Here is a 19,860-nt window from a genome sequence, read left to right on the forward strand (position 1 = left end):
ATAGAAAAAAGGTTTTAAATGTGGGCCGCTATTAGTGGTGGCAATCGGGCCACTCAGATCGGTTCCAGATCAGGTTAAGGCGGTTCGGGTTTGATCGGGCCATGTTGCTTATTCTCGGTTCAAGTCGAGTTTCGGGTTGGTTACTTACGGGTGGGGTTAATTGGGTCAATAACTACAACAAGTCGACTCGTTTCGGGTCAGTTGACCAATGGGTCGGGATATCGGGTATGCTTGACTGGGTTGAGTTGTGGTTCGATTTTGGGTCATTCATGGGTTGACTCATTTGTATTGTCGGGGTAAGTTTCTTAAATCAACAACGACAGTGTACTAACTTTTTACACTATAAATCATTTTTCATGAAACCGCTCGCAAATATCTACATTAAAAATTTACATTTTTTGAAAGAAAATGTTGTTATTTTCCTACAACACGTTCCATTTTTTTGGCCACTAAACTATTTTTCAAATTTGTTTCGAATTTTTGTAAATTACTTTAAAATTAAATTCAATGCCATGAGACTTTTTAATTATTTTTTTCCAAAATATCTTTTTTTTAAAGTAAATAAAACACTTTTCATGAAGCGCGCGAAAATCAACAATAATAAAAATCTACATAGTATAAAAGCCAAGTTTTTATCCGACTTCCTATTAATCCCTCGTTTTTAGGACTTGAATTTTTTTATTTAATTAGGCCCCCCATGTTCTTCACATAGTATTTAGTTGGGAACCCATAAATACGCTGGAGAAAAGTACGGAGTCACGGGAATTAATCATAGGTTGTACAAGCATGCGTTTATACGTGGGCCACTAATTGACGAGATTGCATGAAAAAAGGGTATTTTAGGCATAATACACCTAAATCCAGTGGCCTAGTACAATTTGCCCGTGATTATATGGCTACCCATTTAATGACTCTTTCTCTTTTTCTTTCATTAATTTCTCTCTTTGATTCATTTATTTCATAAATCATATCATATTGTGTTTAATTCACTTTATCTTATGATATGAAAATCCAAAAGAAAAAACAAATTTTGGAACATCCAAAATTACATCCCGCAAATTACAAATTACATTTCCTAAATTTGAAAAAACAAAAAATACAAATACCATAACTATAATATAAATGGTTATTTCATAACAATAATCCATCATATTGATAGTATGCAATAATTACTCCATCCTATCAATAATCTCAATTAAATCTAACATAAGCACCATACTTTCTAATAATGAACCAGCTGATGTTTTTTTATGTTTATTTGTATCAAATAAACCAAGTACTTGATTCATCACTTGAAAATATTACACATAAACATCACATATACCAGATAGGTTGTCGAATAACTATCAAATATTCAAAAATAAACTTAAAAAAAATATCAGCTGGCTCGTTATTAGAAGTTATGGTGCTTAAGTTGGATTTAATTGGGATTATTGATAGGATGAAGTGATTATTGCAGACCACCAATAGGATGGATTATTGTTATAAAATAACAATAATATAAAATAAAAAATCTATCTTCTCCACGTCTATACCTGTAACAAAACCACATTAATTATCATTAACATAAATAAATTAGAACTAGTTTTGTGACCCGTGAGAATCACGGGTTTGATTATTTTTGTTCTTTTATTTTTGCGGTATCGTTCATGAATGCATTATTCGGCTTGTTTGTCTTCTTGCTTATTATCTTGGAGATATGTTAGTAGGATACCTAAGCAAGGCAATAAGGGTCTTGTCACAGTTCATGAGGGTAAGATATATTATAGCACCAAAGCCCATGAATCCCTCATTTTAAAGAACATACGAATGTCCATTATCTGATTTCGAAGGCTGGTAGTGCATATAAATTAATTGGGAAATTGTATTGTCTCGTGTTTCATCAGAGCACTTTAAACAACTTGTTCTCAAAGCCTATAAGCAAAGTCGACACAAATTATGGGAAAACGTAAAATTGCATTCAAACAGTGGAATATTAACTTTGCAAACTACTCTTATTTTGCTACGGTACTCATTGTCTTTGTCCTTTTACTGATTGTTGTCTTGTTGTGTTAATTATTGTCGGCCCCCTTTTTGTTTTTGTTCTCTGCTTATTTTACGGTGTTTAGATTGTCTCTGGATTTCGAGGGCGCTTGGCTTTGTCACGGTGGTTATTCAGTTCACTCAACATTGATGACTTTTGGTATTCTAGTACTTGATATATTATTTTTAGTGTTGTTTTGGTGCGTTCGAAGAACCTTGGTCCTATTTTTATCCGACAAAGAAACAAAATGTTGGACACTTGGACATCTAATTCTATTCCTTATTACCTAACGTATTCTAATGAAAAAAGAAATGTAAAATAGAGTAAATATGTAAAATATATAAATGAATGGATGGTAATGATATTTTATAACTGAATTTTACATATTGCCTTTAGTCAATTAGAGACGATATGAATAATGCGCAAAAAACGCTATGTTAAAATACAACTTATGTTTATCTTACTAATTAGGCTAAATTTACAAGTTTATTTTTTTAAATGCAATGGAGTTTGTTATACTTTTAACAAATAATACATTAACAATTCTTGTCGATTCATCGGTCTTGCAACATCGTCCTTGTAAATTCAATTGATTTCCAACGTATTGGGAGAAATATTATTGAAATGATTTTTGTATAACGAAAGATCTAAGTGATATACTTAAACTATTAGCAAGGAGTTGATGACATGAGACTTATACAAATAAAATTTTAGACTAAATACACATTCAATAATTTTAAAAATAAATTTTATGTGAGCAATTTTTGAGAGGATACACGAGAAAATGTATTTGTTAAACAACGGACATCATTCTAGTTTTATTTCTATATCTCTTGTTAATTATAGTCATCTCTATATTTTTTTGTTATTGGTGAACTTTTATGTGAGGAGCTTTAACGCCTATCTCAATGAATTTAAAAGAAATAAGGATACACAATTTGTATTATTATACTTCTTCCTCTTTTTTTTTTAATTATCATCTCATTTGCTTGTGGGCAATAATTAAGATTAAGAAAACATAAAAACCAATTGAAAATAAAAGGAAAAAGTTTGCAATTGGTGGAGTAATGTGAGAATTTTACCCTTAAATGATGACATTATTTTGTAATTTTTAAAAAAAAAAAGTTATAAGAAACATTTAGTAAAATGTACGTCCCAAAGTAGAAATTAAAGAAAAAGGGCGATAATATAAAAATGGACAAAAAAAAGAGAAGTGGGGTGATAATTAAAAAATATTCGTAACAAATGATTATGAGATAACAAAAATATATACAAACAAAAAAAGTAAACATTTCTCAAAGAAAGATTGAGTGTGCTAGAAGAAAATATTTGATGGAAAAAAATGATTTAAAGGTTTGAAAGCATTCAAAATGGAACAATGGATTGGAGAATGATCATCGAATTTCGCTCAAAAACCATGCAAAATATTTACCTTGATCCGCATTAAAAGATCCGATTTATATCCTTGGAGCATATAACTTCAACACTTCCATTAAGACATTTGATTTATAATCTGTTTGTCGACTAAGATATTTGATTTATAACCTGATTGACAAAATACAAGTTGAAGAGTACACGGAAAACTAATATAGTGCACGAAAGGGTATAAGACAATTTACTACAATTTACAAATTTGTCAATTAATATTCCAAGGGTTGGAATATATAATGTAACATGTCACCAATAATTAGAGATTCATACTACAATTTGATATTGCGCATACATCATAATAATAATAATAAAAAAAATGAAAACTCAATGAAAATGAAAAATATATTCAAGTCGAAAGATAATTGCAAAGAAGTTTCATAACCATTATTTCCAATTTCATGCAATGTTTTTGATATGTGAGTATGTCATCCTCCTGCAATTTTAATACAAACACAAAAATAATAGTTAAATAAGATTCTAACTATTAATTAATTCAAAACATAATAAGAATAAAAAAAAGTTAAATAATTCAATTGGTTATATATGCATATTTTGCATACCAACTTTTTGGATAAAAATGAAAAATAGGATTGTTGTGATATTTATATAAGAAATTTTTTTAATTAATTATTTAATTATTTTCAATAATTTATTTGAGAGAAGAAGAATGGGGGAGATAAAAAGTTATGGTAAAATAAATACAAAGTATAATAATTGTGAGGAAAACCAAAAGACTATCTATTAAAAAAAAGAAAAAAAAAAGTTAAATCAATAGGTAGATTAATACCAAATTTAAGAGAGGAAAATAAAGAGTTTGTATTAATTTGTTTTTTGTATTTGCCACTACTTTTTTTATATTTTTTTTTTATATTTTATAAGCATGTAACACATGGTATTTAGAGATTACTTTTAGTTAGATAATTACTTACTTTTAGTTAGATAATTAAGTAATTAATATAATTGAATTATTATTAACCAATAGAAAAAATACACGTGGATTAAAATTAAATGCTTTAAGTAGGCTTTTAACTATATTGTATAGATAGATAAAATGCAAAGAAAAATAACATAAAATGTGGCACTTAAAATTGCTTAACATGACACACATTAAATAATAAACTATTCATCTTGTCTTTTTATTATATTGTGTAGATCAGATACTAATAGTTAAGTCATTTATCATACTAAATTTTGAAAAAACAATTAATTTATAATAAATTTTAAAGGATAATTAAACAATAAAAGTGGAATGGAGAAGGTCTCATTTAAATTATCCTTTACGTGATATAATTTCATGAACTAAATACATGGTATTACTACCCTTTTAAAATTTTATTATTAGTGTTTAATTTACTTATGTATTTACATAATTTTCTGTAAATTATCTAAATTAAATAAATATTTTCTTTTCCATATATTTTATATTTTTCAAAACCTTATCCTTTACGTGAAATAATTTCATGAACTAAATACACGGTATTACTACCCTTTTAAAATTCTATTATTAGTGTTTAATTTCATTTAAATATTTACAGAATTTGTTTGTAAATTCTTAAAATTAAATAAATATTTTCTTTTCCATATATTTTATATTTTCCTAAGAAAATATTTTATATGATATTTAATACTCATTTTTGATTAATTAGTTCTGTAAAACATCTTCTATATACAACAAAGTTATAATAAGTGAATTAGTGACAAATATGACAATACAAAAAAAAATTGTTTTCAACTTCATTTATTCTTCTTCGTTCTTAATTTTTTATGTATTCATTTTTTTTACTTCGAATACATATAATACTAATCCATATGAATTTTCTTGAAGTTATTAACTTATAGTTAATTAATGCGTATTTTCTTACTGTAGTTTTTTTTAGTTAATTAAGTTTAAAGTTAATGGAATATGGATGAATTTTTAAAGGAAATAAGTGAATTAAATTAATACAATATAATAATAAATTGATAATCCATGACATATTAGTTTGCCAAGTCATATTGTTATTGTGTACGTGGCTTTTTTTCATCCCATGTGGCATTGTCTACGTGACCTTTTTAGGCTAGCCTTTTAATAATATTTTATAGATGGAATATGGATGAATTTTTAAAGGAAATAAGTGAATTAAATTAATACAATATAATAATAAATTGATAATCCATGACATATTAGTTTGTCAAGTCATATTGTTATTGTGTACGTGGCTTTTTTTCATCCCATGTGGCATTGTCTACGTGGCCTTTTTAGGCTAGCCTTTTAATAATATTTTATAGATAAAGAAGAATATATAGTACCAATTTACAACATAATACATTTATATTGATATAGACTAAAATTATACTAATTAACACAACATTACCATAAGATTAATACATACGCTACTTACGTAAATTTACCGTGTTATCACAACGACAATAGTTTTCAGAATTTTAGACCCACAACAAAGTCCAAATTTTGGACATGATTTCAAGGGTAAAATTGGGACATCATAAAAAAATTAAAAAGTTGAGGGGTAAAATAGGGACATGATTTCAAGACAAAGAGAATTTTTAGCTTGGCGCCAATGCTCAAAATTCAACTTACCCGAACTAAATCATTCCCAAGCCCTAAATTCCCAAATTCCTCCCATTCTCACTCTCACTCTCTTTCATTTTCCAGATTTCACTCTCTATCCTTTTCGAGATTTTCGCCAATGATTTAGAAGAGTCGCCTCCAATTCACAAGCATCAAATGAAGTAACAATGAGAGAAGTCTTGAAGCGAAGCTGGAGAGTTCTGTCGAAAATCGTCAATCGACCGGACGTACAAGAGCAGATCGAACACGCACAAGCAAAAGCAATCGGTAACGTCATGTTTCACGGACCGAAGTGGATCACTAAGCGGCGTGTTCAGCAGCGAAGCATGGAGCTAGGGGAGGAGAACCGGAAGAGATTTATAGCTCGACTTAAAGATGGACTTGAAGAGGTGGAGCCACCACCGCAGCGGCCGCAGTCTCCTCCGTTGCGCCAGTTTCCGCAGCGTCCGCGACGTGGCGACAATCACTCGGTGTTCCTACTCGGTCTACTGATCACTCTAGTTTTGGTTAGTGGCGTCGGAGGTGCTAGCGGTGCGGTAAGCATCAATTCCTTAGTTCGTGTTTCATTTAATACTCGGTATAAGCTTGAGGCGGTGTTAAATAGATGATTTGTTGTTAGTTTGCTTATAATTAGGTTAGATTTGGTGCAATCCTTGAGTTTACAAAAACACCGTTGAGAGTGCGCCGCTTAATTTCCAAGGCTTATTTATACTCTTTAACATAATCACTCTTTTATCTCAGTCGTTTATTTACCTTTTATATTTATTTATTTTCAGTATGAAGGTGCATACATAGAACTTGTTTGCTGATATTTGTGTGGTGAATATTGTTGAATTATACTGTATCTTAATTGCTGCAAGTATGGGTGATGATTTGTTGTTAGTTTGATTATAATTAGGTTGGATTTGGTGCAATCCTTGAGTTTACAAAAGCACCGTTGAGAGTGCGCTACTTAATTTCCAAGGCTTATTTATACTCTTTACATAATCACTCTTTTATCTCAGTCGGTTTTGGTTCGTGGCGTCGGGGGTGCTAGGGTCACGCTTGTGAATGATGACAGTACTACAAAAGTCCAAGGGACAGGTTCTGGCTTCATCAGGGACAAGACTGGTCACATTGAAAGCTTATTTACCTTTATTATAAACTAAGTTTAGCCGGTTAGGAGTTGTGACTAGACTTGGAAAATATGACCCGACGCAATGCTGTTCATAATCCCTTGCATCAATTGCTTATTTGCCTAAAACAATTTGCAGGAAACCTCGCCCTCTGCTATTTTCTTCGAAATACTAAAATTACCAAACTCCGACAATGCAAGGTCCACACTTGTGAATGATGACAGTACTGCAAAAGTCCAAGGGACAGGTTCTGGCTCCATCAGGGACAAGACTGGTCACATTGTAAGCTTATTTACCTTTATTATAAATGGTATCGTCTTTCTGAAAGACGTGCTTACTTTAACCATGTCATGATATGTTTGTTTTATTGTCTGATAGGTTACAAACTACCTTGTTGTAGCGAATCTGGCAAGTGATACCAGCGAACTTCAATGCTGCAAGGTTTTGCTTCACGAGTATTTCTTACCCGTTTAACTGTCGTTGTAGACCTGTAGTCCACAAGTCTGTTCCCTTATTTTGCATGGTCACTATTTTCATTTTTCCTTATAAGTTCTGAAATGCAGCTTGTATCGCACACGCCAATGGTTCTTGAGTCTCTCGTTGATAATGAAGGAATGAAGATTTCAGCCGAGGGCAAAATTGTTGGTCTTGATCCATCATATGATCTTGTTGTTCTTAAGGTACCATAACAACCAAGACTTATCCTTATACTGTACTCCGTTGTGAAACTTCAACATTTTCTGAATTTAACCCACGTATGGAAAATTTATGTTTGCGAAGGATTACAGTTCTGGTGGTGGTGATGTTGGTTGTGGGTTTCTGTATAGATGAACATAATTAACAAGTGTATATTGCAAACTTAGGTAGTCATGGATAGGGAGATTCCATCACCAAACGGACATGCCATTCGAGGAGCCATAAAAACAGATGCTGCTATCAATGCAGGTAAATTTTCTTGTTGAAATCAAAGCCTTGATTTCACTTTACTAAGATAGTAAGCACACTTTGTGGCAACGACATCTAATGTTTGAAATGTGACTGGTGTACCCAAGAAACGGTAGTTCTGGCTTCCTTTATTGAAGATGTTTAATTGTTTCTAAAAGTAAAACTTTTTGACCTCAGGAAACTCAGGAGGGCCATTAATTGATTCTTACTGTCATGTTATTGGTGTTAATACGGCCACATTTACTCCCAAAGTCAATATAGATCTTCGCTTGTTTAGTCCCTGTTGAAACGGGAAGCAGTAGTTAATACATTAGTCTGTTACAAATGATATAAGGCCATGATCTGTCAATCTGGTGCCTGATGTTTTATTGCTGAAATCTACGAGTATAATTTTTAGTGTTCTAGGTTTCTAAATTTTTCTGAAAATGATATGGTCCTTTTCGTTAACTTTTTCCAATGCACGAACATTTTCCCATTATCATTCCCACTGCACAAATCATTACCTGATGACAAACAAAACCCGTCAGGCCTCTAAGAGACAAGTTAACAGTAATTTGTACTAGAGTTCATGAACATAGAGTTGTTGTTCATCAGAGTTCTAGTTTGGCTAAGCCGACTTAATTCAGAGTTTCTTACCATTTACCTTTGGCAAGTGCAGGCCGTGGCATGTCCTTAGGCATCAATTTTGCAGTACCGATAGACACAGTGGTAAAGACGGTACCTGCTCTTATTGTATATGGAACAACTTACCATTCCCTTCTATATGTCTCTCGTTTTCTGACGGTTTGTAATTTACCTGTGTAGCTCCAAATGGATACTCTTCAGAGTCGGTTGGATGCAGAATTTCTCTTGGCTCATATTTGCTCTATGAAGTTCAAGGAGTGGATTGTCATCCTGGCTACTTGATGAGCTCATAATTCTACTTACCTAAATCTTATTCGGTATAATCAATACTATATATTAAATCCAGAAACCAAGGGACTTCAATGTAATTAAAAAAAGTTATACAAATTAATTATACTATATAGTTTTAAATCAATAGCACCGTGTGATGGACCCGATTAAGGGATCTCAATGCAAATATTATATAGTTTGGGTTAAAATTAAATTAGATAGAATCTTGGTAATTTTCCTAAATATTTGTAAGAGACTAAAACATGGTCAATTTCCTTAAAATAAAATAATTAATTAAGATGGTCAATTTCAAGGAGACTAAAAGAAAGAAGATGTTTGGTAATTTTTTCCCTAAATATTTATTGAAGTGTAGAAGATGGTCAATTTCCTTAAAATAAAATAATTAATTAGTATAAACATGGACACTTATGTTATTAATTATTATCATCATACAATTATATATGAAATTTAAAATCTATGCAATTTTATTAAACTTTATAGTTTATTAGATGTATAGAGATGTTAATTATTTAACATACAAAAATATAATATAAGTAGGTTATAAATAATTCAAGTTAGATTCCATAATATAGTATTGATTGCATAATTCTTTCGATTTGATTTAATGCATATATGTAATATATTTATATAAATATATAATCCTCTTAAAATTGCATGCCTAAGTAGTAAAAGTAATTTCGTTCATCAGTAAAGAAAATAATTGTAGTAACATTGGATATAGTTATATGATAGTAATCATTCATTTGAATAGTAAAAGTAACAATATTATCAGCAAGATTAGTGAAAGTGGTAGAAACAACAACGGGAATAGTGAAATAATCAATATTAATGCGGCAATAGTGAAAGTAACAATAATTACGGCGGGGTAGTGAAATTATCAATATTAATGCGGCAGTAGTGAACGATAATTACGCTGGAAGTAGTGAAAGTAACAATGATTACGGGCAAGTAGTGAAATGTTATTACTATTGTTTCATTAATAAGAGTAAAATATTAATAGCGGGAGTAATGAATTTGTCTCAAAATTTATTTCATCGTAATTTTAGGATATGTCATAGAAAAATATATTAATGATAAAATTTATGGGTTATGCAACTTTAAGTAATTTTATTTAATGGAAAAAAGAAAATTAATGGTAAGTAGAGGTAGCCCGGGCGAAGCCGGGCACCAATACTAGTATCTCTAATTCTAATTCTATATATGGTAGTATCATACAAGTATTTTTTTTTTTTTTTTTTTTTTTTGTTGTTGACCAGGAGTATCCCCTACCGACAGCTGGGGCAATATCCTTCGGGGTACTGAAGGCAATTTATTGGGTTGACCCCTCCCAAGTTTGGCTTTTTCATTCGCAAGAGCCAAGAATCGAACCCCTGACCACTTGTTTAAGAGATGAGAGCCCTTACCACTCACACCAACCAACTTTGGTTAGTATCATACAAGTATTAGGATTAGGAAAAGACTAGAAATTACCATCCGCTATTGTCTAGTTACTAGGCCTTATTGGTAAACGTAGGGGTGGACAATATGGCGGGCCAATTCGGCCCGACCCGGCCCAGCACAGCCCGCTCTTTCCCTCGGGCGGGCTAGTGCCGCATTTTTCTTGGCCCAGCCCGGTCCAAACACTAAAAAATCCAAAAATATAGCTGGCCCGATCCGGCCCGCCTTGGCCCGCTACTATGTGGGTTGTGCTCGGGCTGGACAAAACCAACCCAGCACTGGCCCGGCCCAACCCGATCCCTCACCCGTGTCGTGCTAGTTCCCCAAACCCTTAGCCCGGCCCGCTTCTGGCCCGGCCCGACCCGGTGAACACCTCTAGGTAAACGACATATTAACCGATTTTTAGCATATTCAAGGGTTTTAGCATGTTTAACCAATCAATATGCTAATTTTAGTGTTTGGTAAACAACATATTTGGGGTCAGATGCTGTTTTACAATATGCTTAAAATAGGAAATTTTATTCCATTTTACAAATAAAAGTAACAATCTACTAATTGTAATCTACTAATTACCAAATAGTCAAATTAATTCTGGTAAGTAATACGCTAGTCAAACCTTCTGGTAAAATCTGCTATTTATAATCCGCTTATGCTGAAGTTAATCTACTGTTTACCAAACAGGGGCTAATTTCAACATAAGCAGATTGTAAAAACAGATTAAATGACAAATTTTATTAGAAGATTTGACTAGCATATTATAATTAGCAGAATTAGTTTGGTTGTTTGGTAATTAGTAGATTCTTACTTTTATTTGTAAAATTGAGTAAAATTTCATATTTTAGAATATGTTAAAGTCCTTGAATATGCTGAAAATCGTCAAATTTGCCATTTACCAAATACCCCCATCTTATTCGACATTAACAAAATTCGTTAAACGAGCCGATCTGAGCTCGAAATTTTTAGCTCGAGGTGCATGAAGCTCGTCGAGCCCTTTTAACTTCGAGTTCGATTCGAGCTTAAAAACGTCATTATATATTATTTTGACTTTCTCGCCTTTTAAAGCTAACTACATATAATTTTTTTTAAAAATAAATAAGATTCTAAAATACTAGAAAAATATTACCTTTCTCATAATATATTGATGTAAATACTTCCTTAACTGACATCTTAACATGTGTCCATTGGACACATGATAGAAATACCGATATAACATAAATAGCTTTAAATTAATAAACAGCTTTGTATATAGTGGCGATGTTTGTCTTTATATTATTGTTGGAAAATAGTTCCATACATCTCATCATATTTTTGTACAATTATAATATAAGAAGTATGTTTTTAAAATACTAGTTGATGTTATTATGTCATTTCTCTCTCGGATAAGTCGTAAATTTTATAAGCATTGTGAATCGACATGTCCGCCAACACAAATGACATATCACCAACAGTCCGTTGTAATAAACAGAGGGACGAAGTTAGGGTTAAATTGAACAATTTTATGAAAGAATGATTAGAAGAATCACATTTTAGGTCTCTCACATCGGAGAAAGAGAGAAGTGTAATCTTTTATAAATTAAAAACATATTCCTTCTATTGCCAATTGGTTTTGGGACTGTCTTCGACGGGTGCGGCACAGGCCGATGTGCAATCTACTATTTTAAAATCATGTCGCTGTTTATGAACTAGCCGCGATTACGAGAACATAATCTGTATTATCGATAGGCTGCATGTTTGAACCGATCGATATTTTGGTTTTTTTGCAGCATAAACAACAAAAGATCTCGTCAAAAAAAAAAAAAAAAAAAAACAACAAAAGATGCGCATAACACTAACCTTCAAAACTCCATATCACGTTATTACTACATTAATACTAATAATAATAATAATAATAATAATAATAATAATAACTCGATCAAAATATTAATCCCATGATATAACATATTAAATTCTATACAATGTTAACGGGTTGGTCTCACATATAAGACGCAAGTCCATCTCATGCATCTCTGTTTTTGTACGATATTGACGATATTTTAATGGAAGCAATAAAGATTGTTACGTAAAGCTTGTTGATGTCGAGCTGATTAACATGCATATGTGCTTCGGAGTATTTACTTAAACAGTCTCACAGCCTCTTTTAATTTCCAAACCTATTTTAAACGGGTGTAAAAGTCATCTTAAGTTAAATTCGTCTTAAATAAGAAATTGTGTTACTTAAAATTATCTAACTCTTAAGCGAACATTTTTGCATTAAAAATAAAGAACAACACGAACAATCCCAAAATGATGGTTTCTAAAAGAGAGGTTTCAGGTTTCAGGTTTCATATATACACTTTGGGGTGTGCAACACCAACCTTTCGAAGGGAAATACCGCGAATAAACGCATGAATTACCCCATCGACTTAGTTAACCTAATAACATGAACAGCCTAATAACATAAACATAATTTATCTAATCTAATACTAACCTAAATCTCAAATTGAGATTATTCGGGAATGCGAAAGACATAGCCTCGCCTTCCATGATTCTACCGCTAATTAATATCCATCAATTAGTTTATATTGTAAACTTCTGTCACATTCATTTGTTTACCTTTTTTTTTTTATTATAATTAAAGGTAAACAAATGATTGAAACAGAGAGCATGATTTTATTTTAGATACAAGTCTGTTTAATTGCATGAGCTAGAACAATTAGAGTCTTACGATCATTGTAGTTGATGCAGTGGATCCCATGGTGATTGAGTCTGAAAGCTTGAGCTAGAGCTAGTATTAGTCCCACCGTAATCCTGGTAGCTTTGGGGCATAATCTCATCAACTTCTTGTTGTCCGGCAATGTTAGACTCATCAATCTGCTGGTGAAACTGTAGATAATGTTGTTGTCCGACATGGGATAATCGAGTATTCGAGGCAAGGCTAGCCTCATCGTCAATCTGCTGGTGAAACTGTACACAATGTTGTTGTCGGACATGGGATTCCAATCGAGTATTCAAGGCAATGTTAGCCTCATCAATCTGCTGGTGAAACTGTACACAATGTTGTTGTCCGTCATGGGATTCCAATAGAGTATTTGAAGCAAGGTTAGCCTCATCAATCTGCTGGTGAAACTGTACACAATCTTGTTGTCCGACATGGGATTCCAATCGAGTATTCAAGGCAATGTTATTAAACTCATCAATCTGCTGGTGAAGCTGTACATAATGTTGTTGTCCGAACTGTACACAATGTTGCTGTCCGACATGGGATTCCAATCGAGTATTCGAGGCAAGGTTAGCCTCATCAAACTGCGGGTGAAAATGTACACAATGTTGTTGTCCGATATAGGACTCCAATCGAGTATTCGAGGCAATGTTAGCCTCATCAAAATGTTGTCCGATATGGGACAAGGCTTTATCATGCGAGAGGAGTCCTTTCCCAACAAGTGCAACAATGGAATCATCATCGACATTTACAATATCATGAATGCTCGCTCGTTTCCTTCTTGCTGTCGACTGATCATGTCGTTTATAGTATTTTTGTGCATGGCTAGCCACTTGAGTTGAAGACTTAGTAATCACATAGTTCCTTGAAATGCTTTTCCAATCGCCCTTGCCGTACTTCCTCAGTCCTAGTAAAAACAACCTAAAAAAGTGACGACGCGCAATAGAGATGGTTAGTTAATGAATTTCAGTTAAGGCTTTTAATCATAATCATGCAAACAATAATAATCATAATCAAGCAAACAACAATACAAAAAAAACAACAAAATATACTAGTATTCAAAATGCTTTTCTAATCATGCACCCTTGTCAATTGTCATACCTCTTTAATCAGTCCTAGTATAAAGAGGCTACATAAATTATCGAACCATGCATGTCTCATCAAAACTGGATCGACGATATCGACTCATCATTATTTTGGTACCATTTATCGATAATATATACAAAAACACAACAAAAGAAGGTTATAGAATACTGATTAAGGATGTTAATTAAAATTACAATCGAAGGGAAATTAAAGCATGCAAAATTGCAAACCCTACCAACAAAAAAATACACGTACGTACATTTATATCACTAGCATTATTGCATTGTAATTAAAATCACAATCGTCTAAAATTGCATAGCAAGGCAAACACAAACGAAGTAAATTCACATGAAAATTAATAAAGTATAGTTAACAATATTGACATACTTGTGTTCATCACCACTCCATTGAGTTTTAGTCTTTTTCCTCACAGTTGTCGACGACGAACAACTTGACGTGATAGGTCCATTCGCAAACTCGTCCATCGTCGAGTCAATATTATACGATCCACCATTGCTAATACCCTCAATGCCAAACGGCGTATCTTCATTAAATTTAATCTGATCAGTGTAACCTCGATCAATATTAATATTATTCTGTCCTTCGACAAGATTACTACTAATCTGATTAAGTGGCATTTGATCCGTCGGAAACTCAAACGAATGATGACTTGCTAGACTATTATCCACAGTCGACACGGTTGAGGGTTCGATTTGACTTCCATGCGTAAAGTCTAGGAACATACTCGGTGGTTGCGAATTAGACATATCCACATGCTGATCAGTACTCGTAGAAGACGGATTTAATTGTGAAATTTGTGGTATCCTCATTATTTCAACCCCAAAATCATCCGGTATAATTGATTTATTGTAGTTTTTAATTTGGAATGATAAAAAAAATCACTAATTTGTTGAAGAGATAAACCCTAACAACCAAACTCCTATATTATATAAGAAAATATTATTCCCGCGGTATTCTTAATAAGGTGGGAAACTCTGTATTAAATTACAAAATTACCCTTTAACAATATTTTAATATTTCTTTTTAATTTTTAATTTTTATTTTTCCGTTTTTTAATTTGAGTCGATCTCCTTTGCATAATTAACGAGTTTACAAAAAAGCCCTCTTTTTTTAAATAATTTCTAGGGTTCTTAAGTTGTACAAAAAATTGAAATTTTTTTCTAAAATTGATTAATTGGGTTTTCAATTAGATTATAATGGGGAATATTTTTGTGAAAAAACCGAAGATTACTGAAGTTGATCGAGCGATTCTAGCTCTTAAAACTCAAAGGCGGAAGCTTGGTGATTATCAAAGACAGGTTTTGATTAATTTCTTCAATTTTGTTGTTTATTTTGTAATTTAATTTGTGGGTTTTAGTTTAAATGGTTTGAATTGATCTGGGTAGTTGTTGAATTTTGGAATTATGTACTGATCTAGTTGAATTGTATTGATTTAATTGTATGATGTAGTTATGGAAAGATTGATTCTTTGAATATTTTATTTATTTGTTGGTGATTTGGAAACTGTTTCGATAATAATCTTGATTATTTAGGGGTAAGACTGCCTACATTCGACATTCGGAGCTGACGGTGTTTGGTTTGCTAAGTTGTTGTGGTTGTATAATAGTTTGATTGAATGGATGAGTTAATGATTTAACTGTTAATCGCGGAATGCACCTGAATTTGTATCCACAAGAGGAGAAATGAGGTAGAAGATTATTTGGTGATTAGATTGTCAGAAGAGTGATTGCTGCTTCTAATGGTGTGGCTAAACTATTTGAGTTCTTTCGTGCTCGAGCAGTCGAGCTCTAGGATAGATCTTGCTGCAAGGTGTAACTGAACTGATCTGAGCTCACCTAAGCGGCTAAGCTTAAAATCAGCTCGTATGATAAAGATTCGAGCTTGCCAAGCTCTTGAATCTGAAGCACAAACTAGGCTTGTCTTATGCATCTTGAGATCGAGCTTGAGCTCCAGCTTACTTTAGTTGCCTTTTACTTTATGAAGTATGAACTACTGTTAGTTGAGTGTTTGATGCATGGATATGAAAAGTTGATTTTTCGATAATGATTCATGTTAGCCAATCTCAAATCATTCTGTTACCGAGCCTTTGGCGTTGTTAATCTTGTTGCACCTGAGAGATTAGTTGTGTGAGTCATTTTCTGGGCGTTCCTCTCATTTCATGCTTTTTGTTGAGTTCTCGTGGTTTCTAAAGAACCCTTACCCTCCCCCAACCCCCTAAAGGAACTTAGGTAGTAGAAAAGGAACGAAGTTTTAATTTTGACACCCTCTCATACTATGAATTCACACCAGTATATCAAAATACGTGTGGAAAGTTTGCAAAAATGGCGCATAAACAAAGACTGAGAAACAGTACCAGTATAATGAGTTGTTTGGGAATTAAAGAAGCTACTTTTATCATCTGTGGTGTATCCTAACGTATAACCACAATCGATCTCCTTTATATCCGTCCTTTGGAGTTTGGACCGGTAATGTTGGGCTTACAATTTTCATACTAATCTCTTTCTTGAGTAGCTTGTGCTCTTGATATCATATGTATAGTGGTTATAGTCTTCAAAATACAACCACCTTCTAGAATAACATCATGCGCACTAGAATAACACTCCCTCAAACTGAACAAGCTCTTTATGTATTCTATTTGAGGGGTGGGAAGGATGTTCTGGTGGGATGGGGTGGCGGTGGTTGTTTGGAGAATCCTGCAGTTCTAGAATACAAGCTACAGTAAGTAACAAACTCGACCAAGTTATCAAGGTTTTGAAGTTTACGTGACCGCAGATTGAATCATTATTGTCTGCATCTATAGCCAAATGATTGAGATCAGGTAATGACGGCCGAATCTGGGACTAAGTCTCAAATAAAGTCTCAACTCGAGATTTAATACTATGAGTAGAGGTGGTCGTTTCAGCGATGGGTGCAATTTTTAAGAGGCGGAGGTGGTTTGGTTTGGTGTGTTGGTTGACGTTGGTGGCTGGGGTAAAGTGTTTGGGTAGGGTAGCTTAGTCGGTTAGGTGAGGAATTGTGACTGTCAAAGGAGATGGGTATGCAATTGTGGGGATGAGGGTCTGTAAGTAATTGTAATGACCAAACACCCATTGTATAAAAAAACCAATTCAATACCAAACGTAAAGAACTTATTGACTCAGAGGGGAGCATACTAGTCCTGCTTTGTTTTTTTACCTTAAGGTAGCGTCTTGCATTTGAGAATCCATGCTATCAAGTTTTTCATCTTGGCAGTTTGTTACTTTTAACGGAAGTGTTCACAATTGTGGTGTTTTGTGACAAATGAGGTAGTTGATCTTAGGCCTGTCATAGAGCTTTTACTAAAAACTAAATGGTTTATTCAGCTTGATGCCGTGATTAAAGCTGAAATACAAGCAGCAAAGGATTTGATTAGTGAAAAGAAAAAAGATAGGGCCTTGCTAGCATTGAAGAAGAAAAAAGTGCAGGAAGAGTTGCTTCAGAAAGTCGATGCTTGGTTGATTAATGTGGAGCAGCAGGTAAGAATGTAATGAAATTCGCATTTTTATTTTTAAATGCCAGTTTATATAGATACTCCATACTTTCAGACATTCGGAAAATATGTCCTGGCTTGCTTAAGGTTGGTTATAACTTGTACATTTGATTTAGCTTGCAGATATTGAATTGGCAAGCAAGCAGAAAGCTGTTTTCGATAGCTTGAAAGCAGGAAGTGATGCATTGAAATCAATACAAAGCGAACTTAGTCTGGACGATGTTCAGAAGTTGATGGATGATACTGCTGAAGCTAAAGCCTATCAAGAGGTGTGTTTCTCTCTAACATCTTTGTTTTCACGGACCGGCTTAAACTAATGATAGAACCCGAGTCGCCCGAAATCTGTGTTGACATGTTGTACGGGCTTCGTCATATTAGATTTCCTTTTCTGTTCTTAAGAGGAGTAAGGGCGTACCTTTTAGCATATGCAAAACTCTAGGTCTGTGGGTTGTGTACTGAAAGTTGTTTTGAAAAGATATGAGAGGTGTTTGATTGTCATGAGAATAACCTCAAAAAATAGTTGATGATTACGGAATTTGTGGGAGTTTATTCTCACATCCACATACATGATATTAACACTGGGGCATAGCACCAAATGGCGGTCGAGTCAGAATAGTTTTGAAGATTACTGTGACCACAATTTGAGGATGTCCTGGCCGTATTCATGACACAGACACAGACTGACATAAGGTCAAGCCATGTTGGCCGGTTCCGAGAACAAACCTTCTCAAACTGAGATTTAGCATCATGTCCTCCTATAACTCCACTTGATAGTTGATATGTTAGAGTTCTCCAAATGGTAATAGTGTAATTTCCGACATCATTAATTTCACAAGTGAAATGTGATTTGGGCAACTTTCCTTAGTTATAGCAGACGATGTTTCTTTCATGTGATAACTTGATCATACTGTGTAAATAATCTCGTATCTTATTTTACTTTTAGGAAGTGAATGCTATCCTTGGCGAGCAACTATCTGCTGAAGATGAAGAAGCTGTTTTAGCAGAGTTTGACAGCCTAGAAGCAGAGGTACTGTTCACAAAGCATCTCGTATCAGTATTTATGGCAATTGTGATAAAACTAATTAACCAACCAACCTGGTAATATAAAATGGAACATAAACCCTTCTAACAAAAATGTTGCGAGAAATTAGGTAAAATATGGATTTTTGCCACATGTTTTGCATGGGTACCTTTGTGTATTTGGATCGGTCTTACAATAAACTCATAAGTATTTGGGCTGGTTGCACCGCTGTTTCATACAAGACTTGCGTTTTCTCTTCAAGTTCAATGCTTTTTTTTTTCCACGCCAGCTAGCTCTAGAGCTCTAGAGTATCCTGCTTGTGATATAGGGTTTGGACTTTGAAGTATGGTGTGTTGTGAGTGTTGTGTATTCTTATTATTATGTTCATTTGTTTTTGTAGCTCATGGTCGAAGATCTGCCAGAAGTACCAGATTCAGTTGCAGTTCCAGAAGTTGACGAGCTTGACGAGCTGGAACTCCCTGACGTTCCAACAAAGGCCCCTGTTGCTTCACGTGTTGCCAATGATGATGTCGATGAGGATTCTACCATTATACCCGAGAAAACTAAAGGTATTTGAATCTGCATCCAATTCAAAATTTTCATACTTTCAATCAACACAGTCACCAGTTTTATTCGGAGTATCTTTTAATAACATCCTTAAAAGACAATTACTCCGTAATTCTAGACCTCGGGTCATTCAGGTCTGGTCTAGTCACTTGGAGTTGGGTCATATCGGCCTTTCGGGTGTGTTATACATTTCGAGTTGCTAACGTGAGTTGCTATTGTATGACAGTCATGGAAGAACCATTGGCCGCTTAACTTCATGAAGTCATTAATCAAACCACCGGAAAACACCATCTCATTGCGCGATGAAATTAATGTTCGGTATGCCCCCATCGTCAACATCTGTCTTTTTAACCCAATCTATTATCATGTCTGTGTAGATTATCACAGTTGTGTACATTACAGAGTCTGTGTTAATTTGCGAAACTGTTATCCCGAAACAGTCTCTTCCATTTGTACAGTCACACCTATCATTTCTATGTGACCTTATGATCTATTGAAAGTTGGCGAAATCATAATTTTGAAAG

General features: G+C 33.6%; 3 protein-coding genes across 3 annotated transcripts; 2 read left to right on the top strand and 1 right to left on the bottom strand.

The window, feature by feature from the left end:
* The first annotated feature begins 6,190 nt into the window (after nt 1–6,190).
* Nucleotides 6,191–8,989, top strand: LOC141597487 (protease Do-like 5, chloroplastic). The gene is given in 9 exon segments (XM_074417955.1): nt 6,191–6,559; nt 7,277–7,420; nt 7,517–7,579; nt 7,732–7,849; nt 7,852–7,937; nt 8,002–8,083; nt 8,261–8,354; nt 8,737–8,866; nt 8,909–8,989. Coding segments are annotated over 9 exon segments (1,167 nt in total).
* Nucleotides 8,990–13,044: 4,055 nt separating this feature from the next.
* On the bottom strand, nt 13,045–15,126 carry LOC141595965 (uncharacterized). Its single transcript, XM_074415943.1, has 2 exons — nt 14,607–15,126; nt 13,045–14,054 (listed from the first exon to the last, which is right to left on the bottom strand). The coding sequence occupies exons 1-2, from the start codon at nt 15,047–15,049 to the stop codon at nt 13,142–13,144; spliced, it is 1,356 nt and encodes a 451-aa protein (XP_074272044.1). The 5' UTR covers nt 15,050–15,126; the 3' UTR covers nt 13,045–13,141.
* A 72-nt stretch (nt 15,127–15,198) lies between these two features.
* LOC141595966 (vacuolar protein sorting-associated protein 20 homolog 1-like) lies at nt 15,199–19,860 on the top strand. Its single transcript, XM_074415944.1, has 6 exons — nt 15,199–15,538; nt 17,582–17,734; nt 17,865–18,017; nt 18,692–18,775; nt 19,170–19,338; nt 19,563–19,860. Exons 1-6 carry the CDS (start codon nt 15,437–15,439, stop codon nt 19,586–19,588), a joined length of 687 nt encoding a protein of 228 aa, XP_074272045.1. The 5' UTR covers nt 15,199–15,436; the 3' UTR covers nt 19,589–19,860.

The sequence above is a fragment of the Silene latifolia genome, chromosome 8, assembly GCF_048544455.1.
Source record: "Silene latifolia isolate original U9 population chromosome 8, ASM4854445v1, whole genome shotgun sequence".
Classification (NCBI taxonomy): domain Eukaryota; kingdom Viridiplantae; phylum Streptophyta; class Magnoliopsida; order Caryophyllales; family Caryophyllaceae; genus Silene; species Silene latifolia.

Bases quoted from the DNA above. Each gene is read 5' to 3' on its own strand.
- LOC141595965 (XM_074415943.1), bottom strand. From the start codon at position 15,049: ATGAGGATACCACAAATTTCACAATTAAATCCGTCTTCTACGAGTACT. The intron at 14,055-14,606 runs GTATGTCAATAT...TCACTTTTTTAG, and splicing joins TGGAGTGGTGATGAACACAA to GTTGTTTTTACTAGGACTGA.
- LOC141595966 (XM_074415944.1), top strand. From the start codon at position 15,437: ATGGGGAATATTTTTGTGAAAAAACCGAAGATTACTGAAGTTGATCGA. The intron at 15,539-17,581 runs GTTTTGATTAAT...TGGTTTATTCAG, and splicing joins TTGGTGATTATCAAAGACAG to CTTGATGCCGTGATTAAAGC. The intron at 18,018-18,691 runs GTGTGTTTCTCT...TTTTACTTTTAG, and splicing joins AAGCTAAAGCCTATCAAGAG to GAAGTGAATGCTATCCTTGG.